The 14,360-nt window shown below is 40.4% G+C and overlaps 1 protein-coding gene across 1 annotated transcript in view; it reads right to left on the reverse strand.

The window, feature by feature from the left end:
- Nucleotides 1-1,074: 1,074 nt before the first annotated feature.
- The window catches only part of MCUB (mitochondrial calcium uniporter dominant negative subunit beta), a 103,518-nt gene continuing 90,232 nt past the window's right edge, over nucleotides 1,075-14,360 (reverse strand). Inside the window, exons 4-8 of the mRNA XM_043870893.1 lie at nucleotides 13,815-13,919; nucleotides 5,699-5,859; nucleotides 3,385-3,588; nucleotides 2,683-2,799; nucleotides 1,075-1,285 (exon numbers count right to left, since the gene is read on the reverse strand). Of these exons, the coding sequence (XP_043726828.1) occupies nucleotides 1,208-1,285; nucleotides 2,683-2,799; nucleotides 3,385-3,588; nucleotides 5,699-5,859; nucleotides 13,815-13,919 (665 nt within the window). The 3' untranslated portion in view covers nucleotides 1,075-1,207. The remainder of the gene's footprint in view (nucleotides 1,286-2,682; nucleotides 2,800-3,384; nucleotides 3,589-5,698; nucleotides 5,860-13,814; nucleotides 13,920-14,360) is intronic.

The following is a 14,360-nucleotide window of genomic DNA, read 5'->3' on the forward strand; positions in this document are numbered from 1 at the left end:
CCCAGCTTTCTCCTAGCTCTATACCTGAAAACTCCACCGACACCTGTCTCTCTCGGGTATGTCATAGGGGCCAGGCATTCTTCCTGGTGCCGGGGATGGAAGCATCTGTGAACTCAGTACAGCAAACGGCACTCCTGATAGGTAAGACCCACCTTGCCCAACTGGTTTCCCTTAACTTTCATTGTATTGATGGTGGTCTTGTCCCTTCCTGGGAACCGGGTTCCTGAAAGGCAGCACATGTCCTGCCTAAGTGCTTGTCATAAGTGCATGTTCTTAGCGTGTTAGTAAAACACTTAGCATACTGCCAATCCAGACTCCCCGGGTGTCAGAGATACCGATACAGACTAGCACCTGGATCACTGGATGTTGCTCTAATTAAGGTGTTTGAAGTTTGAATCTGATTTGACTGGAAGGTATACCCTTAAAACAGTATTCTTTTTTTTAAAGCAAATCTCAGTATCAGGGTATCATCAGTACCCTTTCTGTCCCATAGTCAATCACTGAAAAAGTGACATCCTAGGTAATGGATTAAGCACCATTAGTTGTACATTTATAAAGATTTATGGTCTACTCTGAGTAGGTACACTAGCTATGTACACTTGGGCAAACTAACCACACTAAACCTTTAGCTTCCTTATTGGGATTAAAAACAGCAACCTCGTAGGATTACAGGATTACAAATAATTATATGTAAAGTGCCTAGAACAATACTTGACAACAAATGATAAATAGTAACTAGGTGTAAATATTAAGATGAAACATTTCAAAAGACATTTTATAATAATTTTAACTCTATCGAATGATAAAAACCTTCCAGCTACTGTGAATTAAAAAGAAATTAATGACCAGATGATTTTAAATGAAGCCTAAGAAAGGGAACCCCCGCACACTGGCCGTTCCGCGTCCGCACGGGAAGGAACACGGGACAGGCTGACAAAGCTGCTTCAGTGCTGAACTCTAACAGCAGCAGCTTCGATTTTGATGGATGCAGCCCAGATCCTTCCAGCAGTAAACCTCAACAAGCCGTGAAAATCCACAAATTGAAAATCTCAAATGAGAACATCAAAGAATAGCTGTGTTTTGCAAGCATTTTTTTAATTAACATGGGATTGAAACAGTCAAATGCAAATGAACTATGGGAATCAAAAAGTTCCAGTTGCAAAATAAACACATCATGGAAAAATTCACTGACATTAAAAATGTAAGATTACTTCTTCTCATCGAGTTCCTCTACTTGCATCCGCAAATAGAGAGAGCGGCGCACATGTCTCAGGGCTTCGGTAGCCTGTCCAAGGGAAGAGGAGGCACTGATCAGAGAGAACCACGAGCATATCAGATCACTGTTCCAAGGAATTTTATAACTTTAACATCTCCTGAGGGCAACACATAGATCTAAACTACAAGTGGCAACTGCCTACAATATTTCAATTTATGTGGATTCTTTGGTAAAAGATGAGTTTATAGTATATGGTTTATGCTATAGTTTATAGTATATATAGTATATAATTTATAGTATATATAAAATATGAGTTTATAGCACTTCCTTATAGTTCTTCTTATGTTTGTGTTCCCCTTTGCAGTGGTTTTTCTAGCTCATGAAAAACAATAGCAACAAAAAAAAAAACATTAATCTGACCTATTAGCTTCCCCTTTTTCTCAACTTTATTACCTTAAAAAAAAAATCTAAATCTTCAATGCCCAGTGCTGGAAACTAGTTAGGAGAACATTCTTTAGCCTTCTTGGATTAGATCATTTAAATGTAAGTACCCCAAAAAGTATCATTAGGTTTTTCCTAAGTAATGATTATATGGAATGTTAATGTATTTTTAAAGCCTCTTTATCTCCAATTTTTGGACTGTGAATTCCTGTTAAATCTTTCCTTTTTTTTAAATTTGAGGGATGGGTAGTTTAAAAGGTACAGGTAACAGAAGATGTGATGATCGCTGGCTATTAAATGATCATGTATTGAACAGCAGAAGACATTTTTACCAAAACTTTTCTTATAAAATTACTAAGAAAAATTTAAAAAGCTAATGGGTCTGCTGAGAGGCCAGAGATGACAGCTGCCTAGGAATCAGATTATATGGAAGTGCTCCAGAGTACAGCTCCAGAGCCAAACTTTCGGCTTCAAACCCTGGTTTCCCCACTTTCCAACAGGGTATACACCTCTGTTTTTTCATCTGAAAGAAGGAAAAGATGAAAGGAGGAATGCCATACTGATTCTGTTTTTACGGAGAAGAAACCTGGGAAGCATTTAGAGAGTTTAAAATTGTTTTATCAGAGTGCTTATGTTCTTAGAAGTCTTTTATGTTCTTAATGGGTTCAGAAGTTGCAGTTGAGCTTGATGTGGGACTTCTTTCTTTAAAAACACATCTTCACTTAGAAATAGATTTCTATTGAAAACTATTATTTCATTACCTCAGAGTCATTTAAGACTTTTCCTATTTACATTTCAAGCTATCCCCATGTAGAATACAGACGACAAGAAGAAAAACTGTAGGAAATTAGTATAGGACATGTCAACACGTCAGCTGTCTCACTAAACAAACCAAAAATACAGAGAAGCCCATGTAGGACCAAGATTTAACCCGTGTGGGGGAGCCACCGACTGTGCTTCCCTGACCCTAAATTCTGGCTCCCAGACAAGACCAGCTGTAAGATGTCACATTTGCAATGAGGTACCTTGGCAAGGTCATCTTTTAGCTTGTTGTACTGTACCACATCAAAATGCTGCTGCTTTGACCTCTTATGGAAGAAGTGAAGAAACTGCCTACTCTTTACAGCTGAGTAAGTGTAATCCTAAAAAAAAGCAAAGCAAAACAGAACATGCTTTAAATGAACATAATACCTCAGCAAGAAAGACACTTGTCTTAGCAACAACAAAGTAAAGGAAGGCACATCAGTAAAATATTTGCCACATTTGTAGCCATCACAGCCAGCATAAGGCAACCAAGTGAAACATTTAGTCTCACTTGAGATCAGCTGTTCCTTTCAAAAGCAAGCAAGCAGGGAAGAGAAATCACACATGCAGGGATAGAAAAGAGGAAATGGAAAATGGACATTTTTGGCAAAACAAGACAAAGCTCAAGTTACTGGGTGGTTTGAATTATAAACAGGGCACAGAGTACACAAATTTGCTGTGTGTATCTCAAAGGAGGAGTTTTAAGTTGCACTGTATTTCTCTATAGAGGTTATACACACTTTCTCTGTGCTAATATAAATCTCCATCCTCTGGAAAAACAATAAAATTTAACAGCTGATAAGAACCCAGGTAGCAGTAATTCAGTAAGAAAGAAGGTTTTTTTTTGCTCATTACTTGATTTGAGTGAGGAATTATTTACAAAAGACATTATAACTTAACCATTTTCTAAACAAACTACTTACCTGTCGAGTGACTATAAAGTATGCAAAAAAGACCGTGGAATTTGCAAACGTGATGAAGTACGTGACTGGCTCCATGATATCCCAGGAGTACACCCACCAGGTGAGCCAGGCCAGTGCTCCGCCCTGAATGGACAGCATCGCCAGTCCAGCCCACAGGAGGCCACTGATCTTGGCTTCCGAGCGAGCTTCGATTCTAGCTTTCATCTGAGCAAAAATCAAATGACTGTGAGTTGTTTACAGTGCACCAACTTACAAAAAAACCCAAAGGAGTGAAAGTAATACATGTCTGCATTAAAGAGGTAAGATTTGTGAAAAATCAATTTATGAAACATGTACGTTCATGAGTGATCACTGATTTCCAAATCAATTCATTAGTCAACCATTTTTTAAATAATAATGTTAATACCTGGTCATGGAAAAAATTTAGTACAGAAGGGTATACAATGAAAAACTCAAAGTCATCTTCTAAAATCTAACTAAAATTATGTCTACTTTCTTTGACACGGCAATTTCACTTCTGTGTATCCTACTTGCACACACATGATTCATTATAGGTTCATTCTGAAGGGTAAAACACCAAAAACTATCAATTTTTCATCAAGCTATCATGCAGCTTTAGTGAGAAGGCTCTCTAGGTACAATAGGGAGATCTTTCCTGGATATACTGTCAGTGAAGAAAGCTGAGACTAGTGTACAACAGCATATACTCTACTGGAGAAGGGAACAAAATCATATATTTGCATTTGTTTGTACACAGATAAAAGTCTGGAATGATTCACAGTTCAGGGATATGGTACTGGGAGGACAGTAGGAAGAAAACTTTCCATTAGCCATTTTTTTAGATTTTTGAATCTTAACACAAGTGAAATGCATTACCAACTCTTTAAAAAGGAAAGGAAAAATGAAAATGTGGGTGTGCTTAGTTATCAGTCGTGTCCGACTCTGCGACCCCGTGGACTGTAGCCTTCCAGGCTCCTCTGTCCATGGGGATTCTCCAGGCAAGAATACTGCAGTAGGTTGCCATACCCTCCCCTCCAGGGTATCTTCCCAACCCACGGATCAAACCCAGGTCCTCCACATTGCAGGCAGATTCTCTCCTGTCTGAGCTACCAGGGAAGCCCAAAAATGCGGGTACACAATCCAAAAACAAAGTCCCTCTCTCTGGCATCCCCTAAGTAACCTTACAGCTAACTACCATCAAAAGTTTCTTTCAACAACAAGGTATAGAACAGGGAACTATATTCAGTATCCTGTGAAAGTCTCTCAATCATGTCTGACTCTGCAACCCCACGGACTATACAGTCCATGGAATTCTTCAGCCCAGCACACTGGAATGGGCAGCCTTTCCCTTCTCCAGGGGATCTTCCCAACCCAGGGATTGAACCCAGGTCTCCCGCATTGCAGGCGGGTTTTTTAACCAGCTGAGCCACAATGGAAGCCCAAGAATACCGGAGTGGGTAGCCTATCCCTTCATAGCTCTATGTCCTGTGACAAACTATAATAGAAAAGAATGTAAAAAAGAATGTGTGTATACAAACACACACACACACACACACACACTACTGAATCACTTTGCTGTACAACAGAAATTAACATGATACTGTAAATCAACTATACTTCAATAAAACATTTTTTCTATCTCCAGAAACTCTTTATTCATACACAAAGATACACATATACCTACCCATTTTTAAAAATCACAAATAGGAACAGAGGTTTTAAAAAATGCATTTTTCCCTTGAAACAGACTCCTGCCCCTCCTTCCTAGAAAAGTTTCTGTTTTTTTTTTCCTTCCGCCACTGATTAACTTCAGATGTTAGGAAGCCATTGCTAATTTTCCAGTTGCAATTCAGTTGAGCAGAGTGGGAGCGGAGGGCCTATTGTCTTAAAAAAATAAACAATGGTAGTGCTCCAGCTAGTGCATCGCAGTTAATGTTATTCTCAGTTTCTGAGGCACTGGCCCATCCACAGCGAGAACGCACAGCAGAGTTTAAGACGGCAGCCCGGAGTCAGACTGCCAGAGCTCAAGCGCTCCTCCACACGTTAGCTGTGTGCCTTTGCTGCCTTAGTCTCCTCATGCAAAGGATGAGGCTGATAATACCGAATGCACAGGTTCACTGCGAGGATTAAAGGAGAAAATAAACCTATGTGAAGCATTCAGAAAAACGCTCACATGGAGCAGTTATACTAACATGGGGTGTTAAAATCTCATGCGCAGAGGAGCCTGGCGGGCTACAGTCCATTGGGTCGCTAAAGAGTCAGACACGACTTTGTGACTAAATGATGATTATTTACAAACGAGATGCTTCCAAACCTGCTCGAGGGGCTGCAGCTGTCCCTTCAGGTGGTCAATTTTCTCCAGCAGATGGTGCTCTCTCTTCTTCTGAAACTCTTCTAAATGCAAGGCGGTGAACAGTCTGTAAACCAACGATTTCATGTTTTCCATCTCAGACGCCTGCTCGCCGCTCAGTTTTTCTGAGAAAAGGCGACACAAAGGAAACGTGAGGCCGTCACCACGTCTTTCCCACAGGGAACCAAATCTGAGTCCCATGGCTGGCTGCCTGGGCGCTCCCCACTCCTTGGGGGGCATCTGATATCAGCACTTATTCCTGTCTCAGGTGATTCCATTCATCTCTTTCTGGAATGATAATGACCAGACTGTAGGTGTAAAATTCATTATGTTTCTCTTTTTCTTTTGTAATATGACCAGAACTGTTTCTTTTTTTAAAAAAAAGGAAGAATAATACAGGAAAAAAGAGTGTCCATCTACCAGAACCCAGGTAAATACCTCACCTGAGTTTGTAACACATCAGTTTACAGGTTCACTTTTATACCTGTGTTAACCTAAGATCCTTCTTAACCCTCAACTCTCTATCCAAAATCATCTTAGGGTCCACTGGGGAGGGAAGCTGGTGTACAAACATGTAAACAACAGTACAATTATACATTTGAAAAGCAATTCAAGTATAAGTTATTTTCAACAAGATATAGATCTAAAGGGAATCACAGTTTCTGATTTTTTTAATTATTTAAATTTTTTCTTTTAAAAATTTTTAGAAATATTTTTCTTGGAGGTATCTTTAGAGAAAAGGCTGGTATCGGTGATGGAGTATAAGATCAGCCTGAGAAAGAAAGAAAATGTTTAAAATAAAAAGGGGCAAGCATGTCACAAGGACATGGGAGCCAATGATGTTCACATTGTACCAGATATGGTTAGCGGGAGGCCCTTCAGCTGGCTCCTGTGTCTTTATGACTTACTCCCATTTTTGTTAGCATTTCCTTATTTTTTTTTTACTGACATATATATAGTTGACATGATATTCTATCAGTTTCAGGTGGACAGCATAGTGATTCTGTATCTTTACATATTATACTCCATTAACAGTTATTAGAAAATAATGGCTATGATTTTCTGTGCTGTATTCTTGCTTACTTTATACACAGAAGTTTGTATGTCCTAATCACCTCCCCTATCTTGCCTCTCGCCCTTTCTTTCTCCTCACTGGTCACCACTCGTTTCTTTTCCATATCTGTGAGTCTGCTTCCGTTTCGCTATATGCATTAATCTGCTTTAGTTTTTAGATTTCACATATAAGTGACATCATATAGTATGTGTCTTTGTCTGATTCAGCATAATACTCTCTAGGTCCATTCATGTTGCAGCAGATGGGGGAATTTCATTCTTTTTTTTTTTTTATGGCTGAGCAATATTCATTCTTTTTTATGGCTGAGTATACATTCCAAAATGTCTCCTGAGGTCTGAGTATATACAGCAATATTCCTATACATACACACACATCTGTTGGTGAACACTTGGGTTGCTTCCACATCTTGGCTATCGTAATCAGTACTACTGTGAACACTGGGGCGCATGTATCTTTTCCAGTTAGTGCTTTCATTTTTTTCCATATACATACCCGGAGTAGAATTGCTGGGGCATATGGGTGAATTTAACTCAGATGACCATTATATCTACTACTGTGGGCAGGAATCCCTTAGAAGAAATGGAGCAGCCATCATGGTCAACAAGAGACTCCGAAATGCAGTACTTGTATGCAATCTCAAAAAAGACAGAATGATCTCTGTTCGTTTCAAAGGCAAACCATTCAATATCACAGTAATCCAAGCCTATGCCCAACCAGTAATGCTGAAGGAGCTGAAGTTGAACGGTTCTATGAAGATGTACAGGACCTTTTAGAACTAAAACCCCCAAAAGATGTCCTTTTCATTATAGGGGACTGGAATGCAAAAGTAGAAAGTCAAGAAACACCTGGAGTAACAGGAAAATTTGGCCTTGGAGTACGGAATGAAGCAGGGCAAAGGCTAATAGAGTTTTGCCAAGAGAATGCACTGGTCATAGCAAACACCGTCTTCCAACAACACAAGAGAAGACTCTACACATGGACATCACCAGATGGTCAACACCAAAATCAGATTGATTATATTCTTTGCAGCCAAAGATGGAGAAGCTCTATACAGTCAGCAAAAACAAGACCAGGAGCTGACTGTGGCTCAGATCATGAACTCCTTATTGCCAAATTCAGACTTAAACTGAAGAAAGTAGGGAAAACCACTAGACCATTTAGGTATGACCTAAATCAAATCCCTTAGGACTATACAGTGGAAGTGAGAAATAGATTTAAGGGACTAGATCTGATAGACAGAGAGCCTGATGAACTATGGACAGAGGTTCGTGACATTGTACAGGAGACAGGGATCAAGACCATCCCCAAGATAAAGAAATGCAAAAAGGCAAAATGGTTGTCTGAGGAGGCCTTACAAACAGCTGTGAAAAGAAGAGAAGTGAAAAGCAAAGGAGAAAAGGAAAGATAATCCCATTTGAATGCAGAGTTCCAAAGAATAGCCAGGAGAGATAAGAAAGCCTTCCTCAGCGATCAATGCAAAGAAATAGAGGAAAACAACAGAATGGGAAAGACAAGAGATCTCGTCAAGAAAATTAGAGATACCAAGGGAACATTTCAGGCAAAGATGGGTTCGATAAAGGACAGAAATAGTACGGACCTAACAGAAGCAGAAGATACTAAGAAGAGGTGGCAAGAATACACAGAAGAACTGTACAAAAATGATATTCATGACCCAAATAATCACAATGGTATGATCACTCACCTAGAGCCAGGCATCCTGGAATGTGAAGTCAAGTGGGCTATAGAAAGCATCACTACGAACAAAGCTAGTGGATGTGATGGAATTCCAGTTGAGCTATTTCAAATCTTGAAAGATGATGCTGTTAAAGTGCTGCACTCAATATGCCAGCAAATTTGGAAAACTCAGCAGTGGCCACAGGACTGGAAAAGGTCAGTTTTCATTCCAATCCCTAAGAAAGGCAATGCCAAAGAATGCTCAAACTACCGCACAATTGCGCTCATCTCACATGTCATAAAATAATGCTCAAAATTCTCCAAGCCAGGCTTCAGCAATACATGAACCGTGAACTTCCAGATGTTCAAGCTGGTTTTAGAAAAGGCTGAGGAACCAGAGATCAAATTGCCAATATCCGCTGGATCATCAAAAAAGCAAGAGAGTTCCAGAAAAACATCTATTTCTGCTTTATTGACTACGCGAAAGCCTTTGACTGTGTAGAGCACAATAAACTGTGGAAAATTCTGAAGGAGATGGGAATACCAGACCACCCGACCTGCCTCTTGAGAAACCTGTATGCAGGTCAGGAAGCAACAGTTAGAACTGGACAAGGAACAACAGACTGGTTCCAAATAGGAAAAGGAGTACATCAAGGCTGTATATTGTCACCCTGCTTATTTAATTTATATGCAGAGTACATCATGAGAAATGCTGGGCTGGATGAAGCACAAGCTGGAATCAAGATTGCTGGGAGAAATATCAATAACCTCAGATATGCAGAAGACACCACACTTATGGCAGAAAATGAAGAGGAACTAAAAAGCCTCTTGATGAAAGTGAAAGAGGAGAGTGAAAAAGTTGGCTTAAAGCTCAACATTCAGAAAACTAAGATCACGGCATCTGGTCCCATCACCTCATGGGAAATAGATGGGGAGACAGTAGAAACAATGTCAGACTTTATTTTTTGGGCTCCAAAATCACTGCGGATGGTGACTGCAGCCATGAAATTTTTAAAAGACGCTTACTCCTTGGAAGGAAAGTTATGACCAACCTAGATAGCATATTAAAAAGCAGAGACATTACTTTGCTGACAAAGGTCTGTCTGGTCAAGGCTATGGTTTTTCCAGTGGTCATGTGTAGATGTGAGAGTTGGACTGTGAAGAAAGCTGAGCACCGAAAAATTGATGCTTTTGAACTGTGGTGTTGGAGAAAACTCTTGAGAGTCCCTTGGACTGCAAGGAGACCAAACCAGTCCATCCTAAAGGAGATCAGTCCTGGGTGTTCACTGGAAGGACTGATGCTGAAGCTGAAACTCCAGCACTTTGGCCACCTCATGCAAAGAGTTGACTCATTGGAAAAGACCCTGATGCTGGGAGGGATTGGGGGCAGGAGGAGAAGCGGGCGACAGAGGATGAGATGGCTGGATGGCATCACCGACTCGATGGGCACGAGTTTGAGTAAACTCTGGGAGTTGGTGATGGACAGGGAGGCCTGGCGTGCTGCGATTCATGGGGTCGCAGAGAGTCAGACATGACTGAGCAACTGAACTGAACTGAACTGAACTGAATGCTAGGTGCTAGTCCTATTTTTAGCTTTTTGAGGAACCTCCACACTGTTTTCCAAATGCCTGCCCTGATTTACATTCCTACCAACAGTGCACAAGGGTTCCCTTTTCTCCACATCCTTGCCAACATTTGTTATCTGTAGACTTTTTGATGACAGTCAGTCTTAATAGGTGTAAAGTGATATTGCATTGTTTGGATCTGCATTTCTCTAATAATTAGTGACGTTGAGCATCTTTTCATGTGCCTACTGGCCATCTCTATGTCTTCTTTGGAAAAATGTCTACTGATGTCTTTCCCTCATTTTCCATTTGCATGAAATATCTTTTTCCATCCCTTACTTTCAATCTGTATGTGTCTTTAGCTCTGAAGTAAGTCTCTTATAGGCCACATACAAAAGATTCTTGTCTTTTTTAATCCAATCAGCTTCCCTATGTCTTTCAATTGGAGCAGTCAGTCCATTGACATTTAAAGTAATTATTGATAAGTATGTACTTATTGCCATTTTATTACTTGTTTTTCAATTGTTTTTGTGGTTCTTCACTGTTTTTTATTTTATCTAAGTCACCTCCTCCCCTCCTCTCCATCCCCTTGGCATCTGTTGATGATTCTTGCCTGAATTTGGCTGCAATATAATGATTTTTCAACTACAGCAGCCCTCCCATATTTACCAGTCAGAACCTGGCATTATAATTATAAACATGGGCCCTCCCTTACATGTTGATTTACTTGTCTCATCATCTGTTTATTAAGGCATAGACTCACTATTCATCCTACCCTCAGCAGTCCACAATCATAGTTTAACTGAGAGCAGAATCCTCTGGAGCCAATACAGGCAGGAACACTAACCTACAACTGTTGAAATGCTGGAGGCTCAGTGCTGACTAGTTTGAGAAATAAACACACTTACATTCATGAGTTTTATCTCCAGCAGTCCCATCAGGTTCTCACAGTGGAGGTCAGAGATCTGCTTCTAGCAGACACAGCAGAAAATTAACCATTCTCAAGTAGCCCTGAGCATTACTTTCTCTATACCTAGGAAATAACCAGCTGACCCTCAAATAACGTGGGGGTTAGGAGTACTGACTCCCCACGCAGTCAAAACTGCACATATAACTTCATAGCTGGCCCTCTATATCCACGATTCTATGGACTCAGCCAACTGTGGACCACGCAGTACTGCAGTGCTCACTGAAACACATCTGCGTGTAAGTGGACCCACACAGTTCTAACCTGTATTGTTCAAGGAGTCACTGTGCTCTACCAGAGCCTAATCTGGCCTGGAGGAAGGGCAGTTAGCCAACTCCAGGCCCCTCTAACCTTCCTGTCTCATATTGGAAAGAGAAAAAAAAAAGATAAACTCTTCTGAAGGTCACAGCACAGTAATCCTGGCCCAGTAAAAACCCTGAGATTTAATCAGAAGATTACAGACTGCTTCTCCTCCCCAATACCTTAACATTACATCAGCAGGGCTCCAGTTCTGTACATGACACAGACTCTATTTAAATAAGAATTTCTGGAGAAACTTGAACACAACAGGGGAGAGAAAAGCAGGGACACGAGAAGAAACTGAAGCCTCTGACACCCACAGCTATAGGAAACAGCCGAACTCCTGGTCAGACTCACACAGCACCTCACAAGAGAGACCTACTTGCTTCAGCTTCTATTTTCAGTAATATCATGTCCAGCTTTCAGCAAAAAACCACAAAGCAGGTGAAAGTCAAGGAAAAAACCATCTAAAGAAACAAGGCAAGCATCAGAATCTGATATGGTAGGGATTTTGGGATTATCAGACCAGGAAATTAAGACAGATGTGACTAATACGGTAAGGCAACATGCAAGAACAGGTTTGGCAATGACTTTTTAGATTCAACACCCAAAGCACAGTCCACCTAAGAGATAACTGATACACTCAGCTTCATTAAACAAAACAAAAGACAATGACAAGCACATGAGAAACAGTGGGAGAAACACCTGCATAACAGAGATCTGATAGCAGACTGTTACCCAAGATACACAAAGAAACCTTAAAACAACAGCATGCTTAAAAAGTGGGTCAAAGGCTTGAACAGACACCACACCAAACAAGGTATATAGATAGCAAGTAAACATGTGAAATATGTTATCAGGCAAGTGCAGACAAACAATGGACTGCTGCTACTTCACACCTTTAAGAAAGGCCAAAATCCAAGACACTGGCAACACTAAATGCTGGCAAAGATGTGGAGCAACAGTAACTCTGATTCTCTGCTGATGGGAATACACAACAGTGCAGCTCGTGTGGAAGAAAGTCTACCAGTTCCTTACACAATGAAATGCATGCCTTATGTGGGCAGTCATGCTCCTTGGCATTTAATCAAACAAACTGAAAAAGTATATCCACATACAAACCTGCATACACATTTATAGCCATTTTATTTGTAATGATCAAGACTTGGAAACCTCCAAGATGTCCCTCAGTAGGTGAACAGATACATAACCTATGATACATCTAGGCAATGGAATAATAGCGCACACAAGAAATGAACTGTAAAACCATGAAAAGACAAGAAAACTTAAATGCATACTACTCAGTGAAAGAAGCCAGTCTGAAAAAAAGCTACGTGTTGTACTATTTCAACTATACAACATTCTGGAAAGGCAAAACTATGGAGACAGTAAAAAGATTAGTGGCTGCCAGAGGTTAGGGGTTAGGTAGAGAGGAAGGAGGACAGCACAGAGGATTTTGGGGGCAGTGGAACTATTCTGTGTGAAATGACACTGGAATGGTGAATCCATGTCATTATACATTTATCAAAACCCATAAAACAAGCGGGAGACAAATTGGAAATCTGGAATTGATATATACATACTATTACATACAAAATAAACACTATCTGTCAGAGTTTGCTCAAACTTATGTCCATTGAGTCAGTGATGCCATCCAGCCATCTCATCCTATCTGTGAGATGGTGAAGGTCAGGGAAGCCTGGCATGCTGCAGTTCATGGGGTCTCAAAGAGTGGGGCACGACTTAGGGACTGGAAAACAACAATAAAACAAATAGCAAGTACTGCATAGCACAGGGAACTGCATTCAATATCCTGTAATAATCTATAATGGAAAAGAAGCTCATTCATACACACACACACACGTAACTGAATCATTTTGTGGAGCTCTGAAACACTATAAATCAACTACAGTTCAGTAAAAAATAAAGCCTTAAAAACCCAAGAAAATACACAACACCAAGAGCAAACCATAATGAAAAGTGTGGACTTGGAGTGATAATAATGTTTCAATGGTAGGTTCATGACTAAAAACAAATGTTCCATTCTGGCTTTTACAGTAGGGGAGTCTGGGGGGGAATGGGTACATTAGTATACAGGGCCTCTGTACCATCTCCTCAATCTTGCTATGAACTTGAAACTGCCCTTTAAAAAATAAAGTAAAGCCTACTTTAAAAAAAAGTCTTAAAAACTGTGCAAGAGTATACACTTGAGTTCATGATTTTCAGGTCCACTTCTTAACCCAATAATGTCAAATTAAGCATTCAAGATCCTAGAAAGAAGTCTTAAAAGTCTAAAAAGAGTATGTGAGACTACATTAAGCCCTGACACCCAACTTCTACCGATCATTTCTACCCTTGCTAGAAAAGCTTAAATACTGGTTCTCCAAAGCCTTCTTGGTCATTAAATTAATTAAAAAGATTCTCAGGATAAGCCTGCTCCCTGAAAAAGGCCCACAGCAACAGGGAAATGTTAAGATAGTTCATAGCTGTGCTTCTTACCTTTCTTAGGGCACTGTACATCATATGTTATTTTATCAATAACAAGTTTAAAATCATTCATTAGCAAAATTTCCATCAAGGTTGAAGCTGCAATTTCAGTGCCATCTGAAAATGCAAAAATATGTCCTTGTTTTAGAATAATAAGAACCATTTTTCAACATATGGAAAAATACTAATCCAGGTCTTTATAATACAGTAGTGTACATTTGCCTTTTTGGGTGGGCAGAAGCTCCCCAATACCCAATACTTGTTCCCACTGGGAGTAATCCTCCCAATACTGCCCGTTACACTGGACTAAGATGAACAAGCAGACACCCCATCACCCACCCTCTGTCAGCAGGGCTGGGGTTCAGACTGATGTTCCTGGTGAGACTGTTCCTACAGACAGTCATGTACAGATTCCGGGCTGGGAGGCAGGAACTCATCACAGCAAGGCCAGTGGAGGTGCAGGCTGGGGGATGGGGTGTCAGCAGCAAACCCCGTCAACCATTCCCAGGCTAACTTCTTCACCCACGGCCTTCTGCGGCTCCTGCCCTCTTCTGAGCT

The sequence above is a fragment of the Cervus elaphus genome, chromosome 17 (genome assembly GCF_910594005.1).
Source record: "Cervus elaphus chromosome 17, mCerEla1.1, whole genome shotgun sequence".
Classification (NCBI taxonomy): domain Eukaryota; kingdom Metazoa; phylum Chordata; class Mammalia; order Artiodactyla; family Cervidae; genus Cervus; species Cervus elaphus.